Source organism: Vicia villosa, linkage group LG1, assembly GCF_029867415.1.
Source record: "Vicia villosa cultivar HV-30 ecotype Madison, WI linkage group LG1, Vvil1.0, whole genome shotgun sequence".
Classification (NCBI taxonomy): Eukaryota; Viridiplantae; Streptophyta; class Magnoliopsida; order Fabales; family Fabaceae; genus Vicia; species Vicia villosa.
In genome coordinates, this window is record NC_081180.1 from 65,573,056 (window position 1) to 65,589,646 (window position 16,591).

Sequence of the window (16,591 nt, forward strand, 5' to 3'; positions counted from 1 at the left end):
TTTCCCATCTTTCTTGTTCATTTCACAATGAGCAGTTATTTGTGTCTCAGTAACATTTGCCTCTAATGTCAAAAAAATAATCATTCACGATTTCGAACACATCTTAAAATCTGAATTGCGCACACCATAATCATAGTTTTCACCTTTGAAATATGGTAGATTGGTTGGAACTAATTGGAGGTTGTAGTCTCATTTCTCATTGATTGATGGAAATTGAAACGAAACGATACTCTAGATACTAATTTGTTATATAACTTGAATTACAAGTTATTTACAAATTGAAGGAAATAGAAAAGAATAAAGAATAATTGAGAGAGAGAGAGAGAGAGAGAGAGAGAGAGATTTTTAGATATAAACTGGGTATCCTCTGCGCGCAACTACAGAGACTAATCCCTCGAGCCTTGTAGGACTATAATAGACCGCACTAAGGGATTTAACATTGTTGTGTGTCCACAGTTGGATTCCAACTCAAGACCTCTAATTAAGCTGGAAGAGACCTCGTCATCTCATCCAAATGTTTTTGTGTGAGAGAGAGAGGTATTATTAGAATGAAGTTCACCATGTCTTACACATACCAGGACCTATGACCTACTTAACAATAACCACGTGTATATCTTAGCTTGTAACTTTTAAAATTGAATTAAATATGTACTAACAAGATTAGGGATGTTATATATTGTACTTGAAAATCATCAACGTTGTATAAATTGATAATACACAGTTCGCATACATGTTGCTTGACATTTCCTAGTATACTTCATAAATATTTGTTGGCTTTTGATAAAATGACAATTCTTTACAAACCAAATATTAAAACACACAATAACAATATTTAGATGGCAAAGAATATAATTCAGTCATTTTTGTGGAAAAATACAGACTTCTGCAACAAATACAACAACATTTAGAAAGAAAAGAAAAAACAAAGATATTTTCTTTACTTAAATAAAAATGACAAATTGGTGACTATTTTGTGAAACCCTATATACTTTTCCATCCTAAGATTTGTGGTGGCAGATATTGTAAAATCCCATATAATCCTCATTTTCCATCTTCTCAACCATGTTTCCTATTCCCACCCCACCTGTTAAAAGGAGATATTGTTAGCACTAATCACCAGAAAAAATTAGTAAAAATAAGAATAATATTCACACACTTTTTTCACCTTATTTTATGGTTGAATTGATAGATCATGGATATAAAGATAAATGTTAAAAAATAAGTTCTATCAAAATAATCGAAATTACCTAAACCGATTGCGGTCAGAAAAATTGTGAAAGCTAATATGAAGACGATGATAGATGCTCTACCAAAGATAGCAATTATCTTTCTCACCACATATTGGCCCGTTAATGCAGCTATGGTCGCAACCAAAACTAAGTATGAAGCTGCATTCGAACATAAATCACTTCACATCAAACACAATTTCAACCAAATCAATGTTACACAATCATGTTTTTCCAACATTATATTTACAATTGATTAGTGTCTTACCATAGGGTACCGGAAAGCTATCTAGAAGATAATATTGTACCACTGACATGGAAGAAGAGAAAACCATAGCAAATGTTGATGTAGCACTAGCTACCTGCCACATGAAAATATTCATCAAGACTATATATTCATAAATATACTAAAGATTAATGTATAAGCAAGTAGCGCTAGTTCGGTTTTGTTCAGTTCAATTTTTTGTACCTGAGGAGGAATTCCGAGTTCCAAAAACAATGGTCCCAAAATGAAGCCACCTCCTAGGCCAAGCAATCCACTAACCATACCCGCAACGATTCCGCAGAAACAATAAAGACAAATCTTATGAAACTTCCATTGTATGACTTCCTTTCCCTTTGATGCAATCACTCTTGTTCCTTTGCTTAAGCATATGGCTTCATAAAGTGTAACAGAAATTGCAATAGGCACCTTAAAGTTATAATAAATAGCACACCAAATTTCAGTTAGACCTTGCAAGGAAATGGTCTTATGTCAGCTCCAATCAAAATACGTATTTCGAATTCGAAACTAAATATATTTTTTACGATATAATCCATATAACAATATGTATAAAAAAATTTACACGATCAATCAATCATAATCTTCTGAACATTAAAACGTTTACCTGCAAAGAATTAAGAATCCAGTACTCTATGGAACAGGTTTTGCTATATGTCTGCAAAGAAATACATAAAAGGTGCATATTGAGTTATAACTATTTAATCAAAGACAAAAAAAACAAGTATAATAGTTTGATTCTACCTTAAAAATCTGAACAATGAGAAAAGCCACCCAAACATAGACAAGGACTGATAATTCTTTCCAGTAAATGTTGTCCAGTAAAGGAACCTGCCCAAAAAATTTAATATATTAGATAAAATTTCGATGAAATTTCGATAAAGAATGATTTGAAAAACCATTGAAATTACCTCTTCATCTTGTAGATCAGCTGGTAATGACGTGTAATCTTCTTCAGAAGCATCTGAAAGAAGAGGTAATTAGTGAATTAGTGTTTTAACAAGGGTCATCTTTGAGGACGTGCAAGACGAGCTGCCGCACAGGGCCAACAATTTGTCAAGATAAAACCTTGACTAAATAGAATCTTATAAAATATTTTTCACGCTTAAACTATGGTTAATTAATATCAAATTTTCTTAAACATGCAATATGAAATAGCCATCTACATATAAGAAAAGTTTGTAGGAACTTACATTCAAGAGTAGAACCTGATTCCAACATCTTGGCTGCTTCCTGAAATTTCAGTAGCATAGTATACTCTTACTATGAAGTAGAAGGTGATTGAGACTCAAATCAGAAGAATTGTAACTCAACAAATTTTACCTTCTTCATGATTGTTTCCTGTTTCCATGTATTGATGCCTTTGATTAAAGCTTTTGTGGATGTACCTAGCACCATGTATTGCATCAACTTGAATATTAGATCTTGAAATAGATTAAGACATGTTTGTAGGCTACCGATCAGGGTCTAAAATTTTCTATGGTTAAATTAAATAGGACCTCGTAAAATATGTCACAGTTAAACTGTCGTAAAACAGAACCATGTTTATTTTGGCACGGTGGAACCATGATTAATCTACATAGGACCTCCAAAAACTTAACGGCCCTGGATTTAGAGATCGATATTTCAAACTTATTGAGAAGATTATGTTTATGCTAAGCAAATATAATGATTACCAATGAATAGAACGATCAGCAAAACGGTAACCATCCAATCAGCAAACATGACATTAAATGCAACACCAATGCTAATTCCTAGCATTAACATAGGTTGGAAAAGCAAAGCCAGATCATAATCTATAAGTGGCATGTCTAGTGTTGGGTGTCTGAGTCTCAGATTGTAATACACAGTTGATCCCGCTGCTCCTGTAATCATACCTGCAACAAAGACAACTTCAAACTCTGTAGCACCAACACCTCTAAAAAAAAGTGTGTCTGTGACAGTGTCGTGTTCTGTTGTCCGTGCTTCATAGATTTCAACCATCAACTTTATCTAGCATGAAAGAATTAAGAGAATATAGAAATATACTAACACTTAGAGATAGCTGTAGAAGACTTTGGATCAAAACCAATGATCAAAGTAAGCATAGGTACAAAAATCCCTCCACCTCCTACCCCTCCAACACTACCCAATGCTGCTCCAAAAAATCCAACAATAGACCCTACAACAATTCTCCAACCAAATTTCATTTCCTGCTCAACAAAACCATTACAATACATCAATTTCATAACATAACATAACAATAACAACAACAACAAATACAACAAAAAACATGACAAAACATTGTTTCATAATAATAAACTCACAGGCCAAACACGTTCATAGGAAGACTTTCCAGTATACCAAGAGAAATATCTCTTTTGCATAAAATTTTCGGGTTTTTTATCTTCCAATATTCTTTCAGCTAAACTGACATGATAGATCATGATCAGGCTCCATGAGACTAGCCATATAAGTGTTGATGCTGTTCTTGATGTTGTCTTCATTTTAACTTGTAAAGCCATGTATGAAGAACGGTTTGAAGCAAAATGTAACTAAGAAACTTGTATAAATAAATGTTTTCGTATTTTTTCTAACTCTCCTATTTTAAATGGTAGTTATATTTTTTTCTCAGTACTACTACAATCCTCTCTTTATATAGCAAAGTCACATTTTTCTCTATTTCTCTTCGAGGTAGTTTGTACTAACATTATAATATATATTATTATGTACGCGTAAACTATTGGCACTTTGTTTGACATTTTGAAATTTAAGGCTCTAGGCCTTTGACCCTAGAGTGTCACATTGCTTTAAGGTAAATAACAGTAAGAAAAATTATTTACCAAAAGTTTATTATTAGATTCAATTGATAAATTATATATTCAACTTTTTTTTAATATCTATTAAATTATAGATTTAATTCATTAAACTGTTGGTATAAGGGCTAGATAATTAGAAGATTTTTATTGTAAGTCATGACCACTTTTGATGTCTTGCATAATTGATGGTAATGTGTTGAAATGAGATAGTTTTTCTATTAACAAATGAGAATTAAATTCTTAAATCACAGTATATTTCACCTTTCTCACTTTACTTATAAAATTTTTAAAAATGTTGGTTTGTTCTTTAATAAAAAATAGTCTAGAATTTTTCTAAATATATTTACTTTTTTAAAAATATATAGCACTTATTAATAGTACTAATTTACTTTATAAAATAAAAGTTAAAACTAAATATATCTATAAATAAAAACTAATTTAATAAGAGTTGTATACAAAACCTACACATCAATAGTACTAACTTTTTTCCTATAGAATGTGAAAATGGCAAATAGATACAACACTGTGACTCGATAATGATTTATTAGAAAGAGACCATTTTAGGAAAAAAAAAGACAAACCTAATATCTTTTAGCGCGACTAACAAGCATAAAGGTTGTAGGAAGCTTCATGGAAGTAACATTGGGAAGCACTAAAACACCAAAGTTCTAGCGTACATTCTAAGAGATAACCGTACGTCCTTGCTAATCTAATACCACATCGAAACTTCACGGTAATTTCATCTGTTTTCTTTTTCCATCTAGTTACTCATTTTGCTCAAAACTAACAACTGGGTTTGCTATGCTCGATGCAAGGACTGTCATAACCAATTTTTATATTCAGATTTTCATTATGTTAAAATCAATCAGGCTGCAATTAAAAGATCTAAGGTCTTAACAATGTAACAGTTGATTCTAGATTTGGATTTCCACACAAACTCGCCTTGGCCTTTATTTACAGTTGATTTTGATTTTATTATTGCATATTTTGAACTGTCCGGTTTTCAATTTATATAAAAATCATGTTTTAAAGCATGCAATCTGGGTATGATGCTTCCTTAATAATGCAACTGGAGTTGATATAAGACAAAGAAATATGATACACAAGTTAAGGCCTACTTTGTTAAAATAGGTATGTAAAAATCAACTACAAGAACCACTCTAGATAGGCAAAAACTCATGGTTTTCTTTGAACATAAGGTATCGTCGGAGATGGAAATTTTGGTGTTTGATGCTGTCTGGAATGGTACATCTAAATGGGATTGGTTTTTTATAAACGTTAAAAAAATATGAAACCCAAGCTTCATGTTCCATTGCAGCAGCACCTCAGGGCACGCGCATGGTATAGATTGAAAGAACATTTTGTGCTTGCTTTTAGGCAAGAATATCACTATAATCCATCTCATAACAAATTAAAGTAGAAATGCAAAGGTAAAAATTGGCACCAACATATTGAAGAGGGGAGAAAATTTAAAAACTCAAGTTTGCAACTGTCAAATATTTTGCAACATCACTTTCCAGTATAAGAAAACAATTACTTATTGAAGATAGACCTTCATTTCTCAACATCTAATAAAGGGTCTTGTAACCTAATGTAATAATACATAAGCAACACTTGTCAAACTCATGTAGTTCCGAGCAACACCAAAAGACCAAAAGATGAAGTAAAATCCAGACATTAGTTCCCACAAAATATGAAGAAAAAATTTGTTTCTGACAATGTTTTTATGAAAAACAAAACCAACAACATTAGCAGCCCATGGCCATACTGAGAATCTGAGATCACCAAAGCTGTAGCAGTAGCTTTCAACATCAAACATTAAAAACAAGTAAACAAGGATGGCGGGGCAATAAGTTCCTTTGTTGTGCTTTGATCACTCCATGCCTGAACCTATTAAAAGCAACTAAGAACCAATTTAGAATATATAAGACAGAATGAAATTAAGAATTAACAATAACCAATCAGAATACCAAAATGGACACCATAAACCTTACCAGTGAAATTGAGAAGTATTGTGCTCAAGTTTCTAGTAATCATATTCTCGAGAATGGGACCTCTCTGAGCGATGATAATCACGGTCCGTATCACGGTTTCTGTCCCTGTCACGTGATTTAGATTTTGCTCGTTCAGTAGGAAGGTCATCTTCAATCTTAGCAGGATCAGGATGTTGATTGTAATCACCATGGTCATCTCCTTCATCGTACTGCCCCCGTCCTCTATGATGCTCATAATGCTCATACTGATCAGGATCATGTTCAGGATCTGCATGCCTGTGTCCATGCCCAGGTTGACTGTACCGCCCACGATGATCATCATAGTCTCGCTCTCTTTCACCATGAGGTTCCTTCTCATGTTTAGAATCAACATGATCATAATCAGTTCCCCTATCATGGGACCGTCCCCGGCCAGTTTCCCCAACTTCATAATCCTTATCTTTTTCGCGATAACGATCATGTTCTACGTCTCTATCACGATCACGTTCCCGGCCACGATCACGGTCACGTCCTCTCTCTCGATCACGTCCACGGTCTCTTTCCCTTTCCCTCTCCTTACCTCTGTCTCTGTCCCTATTCCTATCCCGGTCCCTGTCTCTGTGGTGCCTGTCCTCTCTATGATCACGATCCCTAGCCTTATCGCTAGATCGTTCACGTGACCGCTCACGTTCTCTGTCCTTACCTCTTTCACGTGACTTTTCTCTGTCCCTAAAATGATTTTGGCCAAAAGTCAAACTTGTTTCAAAATATTCATTATTAATATATAAATATAATGCTGGGAAACCATTAGCCTTCCCACTCTATTGTCTAGAAACCATAGAATGGTCAGCAATCCTGTTGAGTACAAAGACCAATAAACAAGTTGAAAATGAAGCACACAAATTAGTACCGATCAACATGTCGATCCTCTCGCACTCTGGGTTCTTCAGAACGAGAAGGTCCTGACTGCTGTTGCTCCCTGAATAATCAAGACATATCAGAATCTCCCATCAACGGTACAGAAGAATCGCTAAACAAATTAATTACACAACATTCAACAAGACATCAAGTATATGACAATTTAATCCAGGGTTCAGCTCATAAGTTGAGCAAACCTATTCCATCATGAATCAAAAAAGTTAAATGCAATTAAATCTTGATGCAAAAATATTTCAATTTCAGTGTCAATTTTAATGCTTGAGAAATTTTAATGCCAGTTAAGTGCCAGAAATTTCCAACAGATAAAACATAATATTTATCCAAGGGTCAGCAAACTTTAGAAATGTAGAGGATTTAGTTGTTGTAAATTTCACAAATTATCAGTCAATTGCAATTGCAACACTAAATATACACATCACAGAATAAGGTCATAACAGTTGATGTTTTCAGTTTTCAAATTTAATTGTAATTCAACTTCATGTTTAAAATAAGTAATGAATGAAATCTATGAAACACAAACACAACACCAACGCGTCATAAACCAGTAACAATTTGAGGAAATGAATAAATTGAATGTAAACACTGCCGTGTCGGTGACACCAAACAAACCTTCAATTTGAAGTGTCGGTGCTAACAAGAATGAAATTCTATAAAATAAAATAAAAAATTATTTACCTCCCTGAATGTCGCTGATTAACTTCTTCGCCCCCCACTCTAGTAGTACCTAGCCCACCACCTAGACGACGGGGTCGCCAATTTGGAACAGTCCTACCACGTTCAACATCCACAAGCACCCTTCTACCCTCAATTTTCCTACCATCAGCTTGTTTATAAGCAGCTGCATAATTAACGGAAAATTTGACATAAATAAACAATACATAGTATATATAGTAATAACCAGATAAATCTTGCTAAAACCACTACAAACCTTTCATGTCTCTTGTGTGCAGGTATTCAATGAATGCATAACCCCTGGGCTTATTTGACTCAGTATCAGTAACCAGTCGAACCTAAATCATAAGAAATTGGAAAAGGGAAGAATAGTTAGAACAGAACCTGGTAATCAGCTCAACTGAAAATAATACAAGATGCTCTCTCTCAGTCTCACTTCAGAACCAATAAAATACAACCAAAATAAAAGACTAAGACGATAATCCTAAATGGCACGGCAGACAGGCTCTATGCCTAATTAGCCGTGCTCACCTTTAAATCACACAGCTCCCATCATGAGATGCATCACCACCAGCAATAGTTGCAGAAAAACTGATGTATTTGTGCCCAAATAACCGGTTGTTGACTAGCGTCCCCTTACCAGGGATATTTATTTTTTAAAATTGATAAAATGAAAACGACTATGGGTAATAAAGAAAATACCATAACATCTTCTCAACGGCTGATTTGGTTATGAAAGCCTTTAAAGCCAAAAATAAGAATTTAAGCCTTTAGCAACATCAAATGTAGGCTAACTAAGAATTTAAGCAAAAAAGGGAAGAGATTGAAATGCTCCCAACATATTTTACCCAGTGCATGAAAAGAACAGAAGTTGTCAGTCTCCTTTACTTGCTCGAAAACAAGGCCAAAAGCACAATTTTGCATCATTGCTCTGCCAAACTAAAATGTCATGCAGGAGAATACACTTGTATGGATTTTGGGTTTTATTGATATGAGAATCATTTACCAGTTGAAGAAGAAGATGATCAACCATTACCAGGGGGATATATATCGAGATGATTAACCATTACCAGGGATATAGTGAGATGATAAACCATTACCAGGGATGTATTGTGAGATAATAAACCATTACTGGGGATGTGAATCAAGACTTTAAACTTGCAGCTAAAAACTCCTAGAGACTCAAAGCCCCAAGATTTCAAATCCATACATATATATTAACAGTGGAATGTAGCAAACTTGCAGCTAACAACAAATTGGTGGCGCAAGTAAAAGCAGTAATTACCATTTCAAAACCACTAAAAATGACAAGTTAAATCAAGAACATTCATATTATATACTCTTGAAACTTTGGATAGGATGAGATAAATATTATGCATAGCGGACTGATTTCCTGATAAGCTCATTAGTCATGAAAACCGCTTAAGTCACAAGAAACAGTTTCTTCAGCAGCAAAAGAAAAGGTATAAAGATCTTTATTTTTATTTTAAAGTATGCTTGTCTTTTGTTTTTTATGATTCATTACTGCATATGGAAATTGTTGAATTTGAAAATACATTTTGACGGCTCAAAAGTTGTGAAGGTGCAACATAAAAGTGAAATAGAATAAATTATTAACCAAACATATATTATATGCTTACCGAACCATTTTGAGCATATTCAAAATACCTACCCGTTTGATTGCACCATATGACTCAAACTCCCTTTTGATTCTGCTCTCAGTAGTCTCATAACTCTGTTAGAAGATGGAATCAATAAGATATGACAAGCAATATAAAAAAGCACATGAGTTACTATATTGGAAAATATAACTTACAAGTCTGGCCACAAATAAAGTCTTGTATGGATCTCCTGATATATTTGGATCACTTTGTGGATCATCTACATTGAAGCAGATAAAGAAACAACATTCAGAAAACATAAATCCACGAAAATCAACAAAATTAGAACAATATAAATGAGTCATCACATTTCTCAAGCTCCTCAGCAGCTTTCGCAGCTCCTTTCTCAAGTCTTAACTTGTGCACTCTGGCCCTTCTTTCTGCCTGAGTATCACCAAAATGGATAAGCAAGTATGCACATTATACTATTCACTATTGAAGCAACTTAAACTACCTTCTTTTATTTGCCAATTGCCACATTAAATCAATCCAAAGTAGATACAGAGTATGTAGCAGCTATGTCAGTCCACTATACATTACAATAACAACTTATTTAAGTAAATTCAAGAATAACTGAAACCTGGTAATGTCTGAAGAAGCAATATTAATTATATTCTTCAACTAATATATTGAGCATCCAAACTAAGCTAATAGTTATTACCTATTTGTGACTACAGAATATTCATTCAAATAGTGTCTTAGAACAAATTAGTGCCACACGAGAGAGCAGGCGGGCAAGGAGTCAAAGATGGCTAGTTAAACATTCTGCTAGCAAAAAACTACCTGAAGTCAACCCTAATATCAGAAATTTGGCCGTAACATAAATACACTTCTGAGCACAACTATTATTTTACAAAATGATAACTAAAGCAACTGATTCCTCAAAGACCTTTTTGAAAAGGCTATCAGACACAACATGGATAACATAAATAGACAAGTTATTCGAAACTATGGCTATCACAAAAACCTGGAAAAGCTGCTTCGGTCATATCAGTAAAAAGAAAACTATAGAAAAAAATGCATAGCATCAAATCAGACATCCACAGAAATCCCATATGCAAAACGAAAAAAAAACAAAACAAAATGAAGCTATGCATAACACTGTGAAATTAATAACACTGCAAAATTGGTCTTAAGAGAATGGAAATTACAGGAGTTTCAACCACTGGCACAGGCGGAGAATATTCTGGTTCACCAGGCTCAGCAAACTTGGTGACAAATTGCGCCATCCCTTGACAAAAAAAAACAGAAACAATGTAAAATTGAATACAGTTCCATAATCATCAACAACAAAATCATGTGAAAACCTAATTAAAACAATTATCAAATACCTGTTAACGGAGGACATTTTCTTTTCTCTGGAGGAGGTTTGTATTCCAATGGAGGCCTAGGTTCAAACAGCTTCAGCAAATTCGCGGTGAGGCCAGTAGGATGACTCTGTCCAATCTGCATCAAATCACAGGCAAATTAAATCATCAACAAAAAAAAAAGCTTCGAAATCTACTATCTAGGGTTACGAACAACAAACCCTAGCTATTATGATTAAACAACAACAGCAATTTCAACAATTTAGTTGATATGAATAAAATTAGGGCAAATAAATCACGAAGAGTGTGTGAAAGGGGATGAATCTATGAGTTATAAGAGAGAGGTACCAGCTTGAGTTGAAGGACGTTGGCGCGATTCTGGGCTTTGGTACGAGCTTGAACGGCGGCGTTTTGGTTGCGCATGAGAGGATCGTTGTTGAAGTCCCCCATGGTGAAGATTTGGTGAAATCACTGGAAAATGGAATTGGATTGATTCTAACTGTGACGAGATCGCAAGATCCGATTTGCGACTCGGCTTCGAGCGCTAGCTGAATCTAGACCTTGACCGCTACTGCCAGGTATTTATAGTGGGAAAAAAAAATCAGAGGATAATATTTTTTTTAACACCCCTACTTCAAGAGCATGAAGCCCTCAATTTTTCGAAAAATACACTAATTGTACTTTGAATTGAGTTTAGTTGTGGACGACAATAATTTGATGGGCTAGGAAAGAGTACAACTACTAACTCATTTAGTCCATAAGCGTCTTAAAAGGGCAAGGTGTTTCTTAAACCACCCTTATACCCTTATGGATTTTTAGGGGCTCTTAGCGAAATTCGCGTAATATCCCTTTAATTTGAATATTTATATTCAAACTCACCACATTTTACTTTTTTATTGAATAGGTTTTGAGATGAATATTCGAAGGCACTAAATAGTACTCCCTCTGTCCCAAATTATAAGAGAAAATCATTTTTTAGATTCATTGAATAATTAATGTATCTGATCTATATATAGACTAGATACATTAATTATTCAATGAATCTAAAAAGTGATTTTCTCTTATAATTTGGGACGGAGGGAGTAGTTTTCAGACACACATATTCTAAATAATCATTGACTACCAAACAGAACAAAAATCTACCAAAGTAACTTAACATAGATAGTCGAAATGACATAGATAGTACAACAGAAATTCAACATTATATATTGTTATAAACGGGTAGTTGAGGACATTGCAACATTTTGATAACATTTTCTCCTGATCTTTAAAGTTTCGCATCGACTTCAAATTGTACCCTTAGTAGAGTATTGGTGAAAAGTACTCCACATAACTTTTAAATTGTCATTCGTCTTCAGTGCAAACTGGGTGAACTTTATTTTTTCTTCACTGTCAAGCGAGGGTGAACGATGCTCGAGCTTGACCACCTTTCGATTTTCTGGATATTGCAAGAAAGAATTCAGTATGGGAATCAATTTTGGATATTGAGTTGTACTAATATAAGTGTAGTACAAGTCAGAGGATAAAGCCGATAGTTTTTTTCATTATACATTTTATGTCTGAATTGTGTTTTGTAATACAAAGATATTCAATTCTTCCATCATCTCTTGTTTCAATATGGTATAAATGGTATCCATTTAGGCAGATATCTTTGAAACTTAATAAATTTCTATGAGACGTGGAGAATATAATGCATTATCAATGTGAAATATTGTTCCTCCACGTAACAATATATTGGCTCTTCTAGAGATTTAGATTATTTTCGAGGTGCCAGGTATAGTACTGACATCGGTATTTCGATTCACTAAATTAGATAAACATATTTTATTCTTGAGAATTGTGTGGGTTATTGCACTGTCAGCTAGGCACATATCTTCATTACTGATTCTAGTGTCCATCTTAAACGAAATAAATTAAATGGTTAAATATATAAAGCCCCCTGTAATGTTAGCGAATTCAGATTTTAGCCTCTCGTAAAGTTTTTTTTTTAAAAACAACCTCGCAACTTTTAGATTCCTTCAAATACCCCTCTGATTGCCGCATTGCAGAAAAGATTCTAATTAGTTGCATATGTGGCAGTCCACGTGGTAATTTATTTTTTTAAATTTATTTTTTAAATACATGTGAAATTGTTTTTATTTTTTCGCTAATTTTAATTATTATTTTTAATTTATTTATTTAGTTGTTTTTATTTACGTTTTTATTAATATTTATAAATTAATGATTAAAATAATACCTTGGGGCTTAATGTCCAATGTCTTTTTTTTTAGTCCATTAGATCATATTTTGAAATGTATAGTATAAAAGAGTTATATAAACTCTTTTAGTTGGAGTAATGTTTTCGATGTGGGACTTGTCTTTTTCAGCTTTGCAGTATCTCATTCAAGTCTCACTTGTCTTTATGTACTACAATTCTTTCACTTCCAATTTTTTCTTGTGTTTCCTGTGTTCCTGTCTCTATCTGAAAATTCACCAAAGAACTTTAAATCACATCAATAACATAAAGTTCAGTACCAACAAATTTCAAAAAAACTTGAACATTTGTCTCACTTTTGTTAACAACCTGCATCTCCGCACCCACCGCATCCAGCATAACGTGTCGAATGCAATTTGAGTCACAAAGTTTCAGCACCTTTACCATCATTTGTCCTCAATATAAACCTATATGAAACTAAAAAAAAAAGTAAAAATACATAAACAAAAGCAAACTCACAACACAGAGCTTCTCAGTACTCTTAATAGTAGTCTTCAAATTCTCCAAACGAGCCATGTTGGATTGAATGGGATTATGCTATTTATCATCTTTATATAACTGAGTCTAAATTTCAAGAAGCAGTGCAAAACTACCAAACATTTTGGTGTGCCCATTAATAAGGTAGTGGAAAAGTAGGATATGGATAATGGTTATGTTTTCTTGTTTGTTCTAAGTTTTCATGTCGTTGCGTGTCTTCAATGGAAAATTACAGCAATTTGGTTTAATGTCAATCATTTGTGCAATATGACAGCAATTTGGTTTCATGTATACATTCAATGAATCGCATATGGCAGCCCCACAAAAAAGGAGAGATCCAAATGACTAGCATATGACAGCCCCCCAAATTTGGTTTCTATGGATATTTATTTTGTCATGCATCCCAGGTTTCCTCAAGAAGGATGGATATTAGGGTAGCCTTGCATGCATGCACGAGTCTATGATATTTTCTTTTTTACTTTTACTAGTGGTTCCAGTTTGTAAAATGGAGTTTTTACATTTATTTGCTTCAAGTTTTTACCTTGTGGAAGTCTTTGCTATGTATTTGAATCCTTTGAATTTCTATGTATTTTATGTTGGTTAAGCGGCTTTCTGGAGCTTCCATGACTTGGATGTTTGTTATCTTTTATCGCAGGAAATCTTGGCTAGAAAGTTGTAGATATTTTGTTTTGTTTTCACAGCTTTCATATATTTATCTCCAGTATGAATTGAAATTTTATAGTTGTTGTTTTGAAGTTAATCAAGAGTATATACTTGTAGTTGTTGTTGTAGTTGTAGCAGAGGATATAGGTGTTGTTGTTGTGTAGTAAATAAGATGGTCAACAGTTGTTGGAAAGGATGGAGATGTTGTTTTAGTCCCACATCGTTTGATATAAACACAGAATTAATGTTTATATATCAATCAAACATTTAAACTTCTGAATTAAATGTGAGACTAAGTGGGCAGTTGGGTAATTATTGAAACCTAAATGGGCTTAGGCCCAAATTTAATATTTTGATAATTTTAAAAAATAATTTCTAAAAAATATTAATAAAAATAATTTTCAAAAACATTAAAAAAAATACAAAATAAATTTAAAAAATTAAAGAATTCCATGTGGCTTTAAAAAAATTAATCAAAAATAAAATTAATATTCAATTGGATTGCCAGGTCATTGAAAATTAGAATATGGGCTGAAATATTGCATTCAGGGGCTATAACGACGGAATCTGAATATTACAAGGGTTAATTTAAAAAAAAACTTTACGAGGGGCTAAAACCTGAATTCACTAACATTGCAGGGGGTTTATATATTTAACTCTAAATTAAATTAGTGACAAAATACATCTTGCATTTTCTTTTAATTGTTATCTAATCTAAAATCTAAATTGTTAACTCGATCAAAATCATGAGATAATAATATTCCAAGCATATTTTAAACAAATTTAAATTTCTTGACACAATAATAAATATAAGGATTTATAAATTCTGGTATTTTTAAATAACAACTAATAATCTAGAGTGCTGACTATAACCAAAAAAACTCAACTTCCTTCCTTATGAGAAATAAAATTTTACTGCTCCATCTTAAACGATAACAAATAGAGCGTTACAAGTTCTTCAGGAACTATACAAATGATTTGTTACAAATTGTTGTGAAAAACGATACCAATAACAAAGTATAATAGGGAATTAGGGAAGAGAATAAGAACACAAGAATTGGTTATAACTGCTATTCTTTCACTTTCTCTTAAAACAAGATTACAAGTTTACAAGAATAACAAATAACCTCTCTCACCCTAAATTAGGATTTGCAGCTTAGCAATGATGAGAGACTAGTATGCTATTTATAATAAAACCTAACATACTAACTAATGGGCTTTTTTCCACAAGACCCATTATACAAGCCAACTTAATAAACAAGCTAACTTAACAAATTAGGGTTTAAACACTAAAACCTAATTTAACATGCTAACAACCCTAGCATTTTCGACACAAGCATGTGAACAACCTTCGACTTCATGCTCAATCCTATCGAACCAAGAAGCTACCTTTCGACCATACTAGAGTTCGATCCAATATCTCACAAATCTCCACCTTGGACCTAACTCTACAACGTCAAGGAACAGACTAGCTTTCTTCATGCAGCTTTATCAACTGCATACAGTGGAAAAACTTGCAACTCGGCAATGTCTTGGTGATCATATCAGCAGCATTGTCTTCAGTCGAAACCTTCAGCACTTGGACTTCTCCACGCTCGATTACTCCTCTGACGAAATGCAGCCTCACATCAATGTGCTTAGTTCGCTCATGATAGGCTGAATTCTTCGACAGGTGTATTGCACTTTGACTATCACATTTAACAGTGATACCTCGACCTTGAAGTTTCAGCTCCTTCGCAAAACCTTCAAGCCACAATGCTTCTTTCACAGCTTCAGTTAATGCAATGTACTCCGCTTCAGTGGTTGATAGAGCAACAACCTTCTGAAGTGTTGCTTTCCAACTAATTGTTGTGCCAAACATAGTGAAAACATATCCAGAAATAGATTTCCTGGAATCCATACAACCTGCATAATCAGAGTCGACATATCCTTCGATTACTGCTTTACCATCTTCACCCAAGGCTCCACCATAAATTAGGACTCTATTCAGAGACCCATTTATGTACCTTAAAATCCACTTCAATGCTTGCCAGTGAGCCTTTCCAGGATTCGCCATGTACCTGCTTACAAGACTTACTGCGTATGCTATGTCGGGTCTAGTACAGACCATAGCATACATCAAAGAACCGACTATATTAGCATATGGGATGCTATTCATATAGGCTCTTTCCACATCAGTACTGGGACACTGATCAATACTCAGCTTGAATTGAGGGTTTGTTGGAGTCATAACTGGCTTCGAATTCGACATACCAAACTTTTCAAGAATCTTCCGTAGATATGCCTCTTGAGATAGGCATAACTTCGACTTCTTTCTATCTCTTCGAATGTCAATTCCAAG

The 16,591-nt window shown here is 33.8% G+C and overlaps 2 protein-coding genes across 3 annotated transcripts; both read right to left on the minus strand.

The window, feature by feature from the left end:
* Positions 1–831: 831 nt before the first annotated feature.
* LOC131608141 (sulfite exporter TauE/SafE family protein 3-like) lies at positions 832–4,375 on the minus strand. Its single transcript, XM_058880077.1, has 12 exons — positions 3,813–4,375; positions 3,539–3,698; positions 3,183–3,383; positions 2,830–2,894; positions 2,700–2,739; positions 2,418–2,470; positions 2,251–2,337; positions 2,114–2,164; positions 1,696–1,917; positions 1,495–1,588; positions 1,248–1,388; positions 832–1,084 (listed from the first exon to the last, which is right to left on the minus strand). Exons 1-12 carry the CDS (start codon positions 4,008–4,010, stop codon positions 999–1,001), a joined length of 1,398 nt encoding a protein of 465 aa, XP_058736060.1. The 5' UTR covers positions 4,011–4,375; the 3' UTR covers positions 832–998.
* A 1,380-nt stretch (positions 4,376–5,755) lies between these two features.
* On the minus strand, positions 5,756–11,504 carry LOC131639979 (U1 small nuclear ribonucleoprotein 70 kDa-like). 2 transcript variants are annotated; one of them, XM_058910407.1, is made up of 11 exons: positions 11,205–11,504; positions 10,881–10,995; positions 10,701–10,780; positions 9,858–9,933; positions 9,705–9,769; positions 9,561–9,623; positions 8,145–8,226; positions 7,892–8,054; positions 7,188–7,256; positions 6,299–7,006; positions 5,756–6,207 (listed from the first exon to the last, which is right to left on the minus strand). In XM_058910407.1, exons 1-10 carry the CDS (start codon positions 11,304–11,306, stop codon positions 6,331–6,333), a joined length of 1,491 nt encoding a protein of 496 aa, XP_058766390.1. In that variant the 5' UTR covers positions 11,307–11,504; the 3' UTR covers positions 5,756–6,207; positions 6,299–6,330. The 2 variants fall into 2 exon arrangements, with proteins under 2 accessions (XP_058766390.1, XP_058766381.1); XM_058910398.1 differs by having other exon boundaries at positions 5,756–6,194; positions 11,205–11,500.
* Between the last annotated feature and the right edge of the window lie 5,087 nt (positions 11,505–16,591).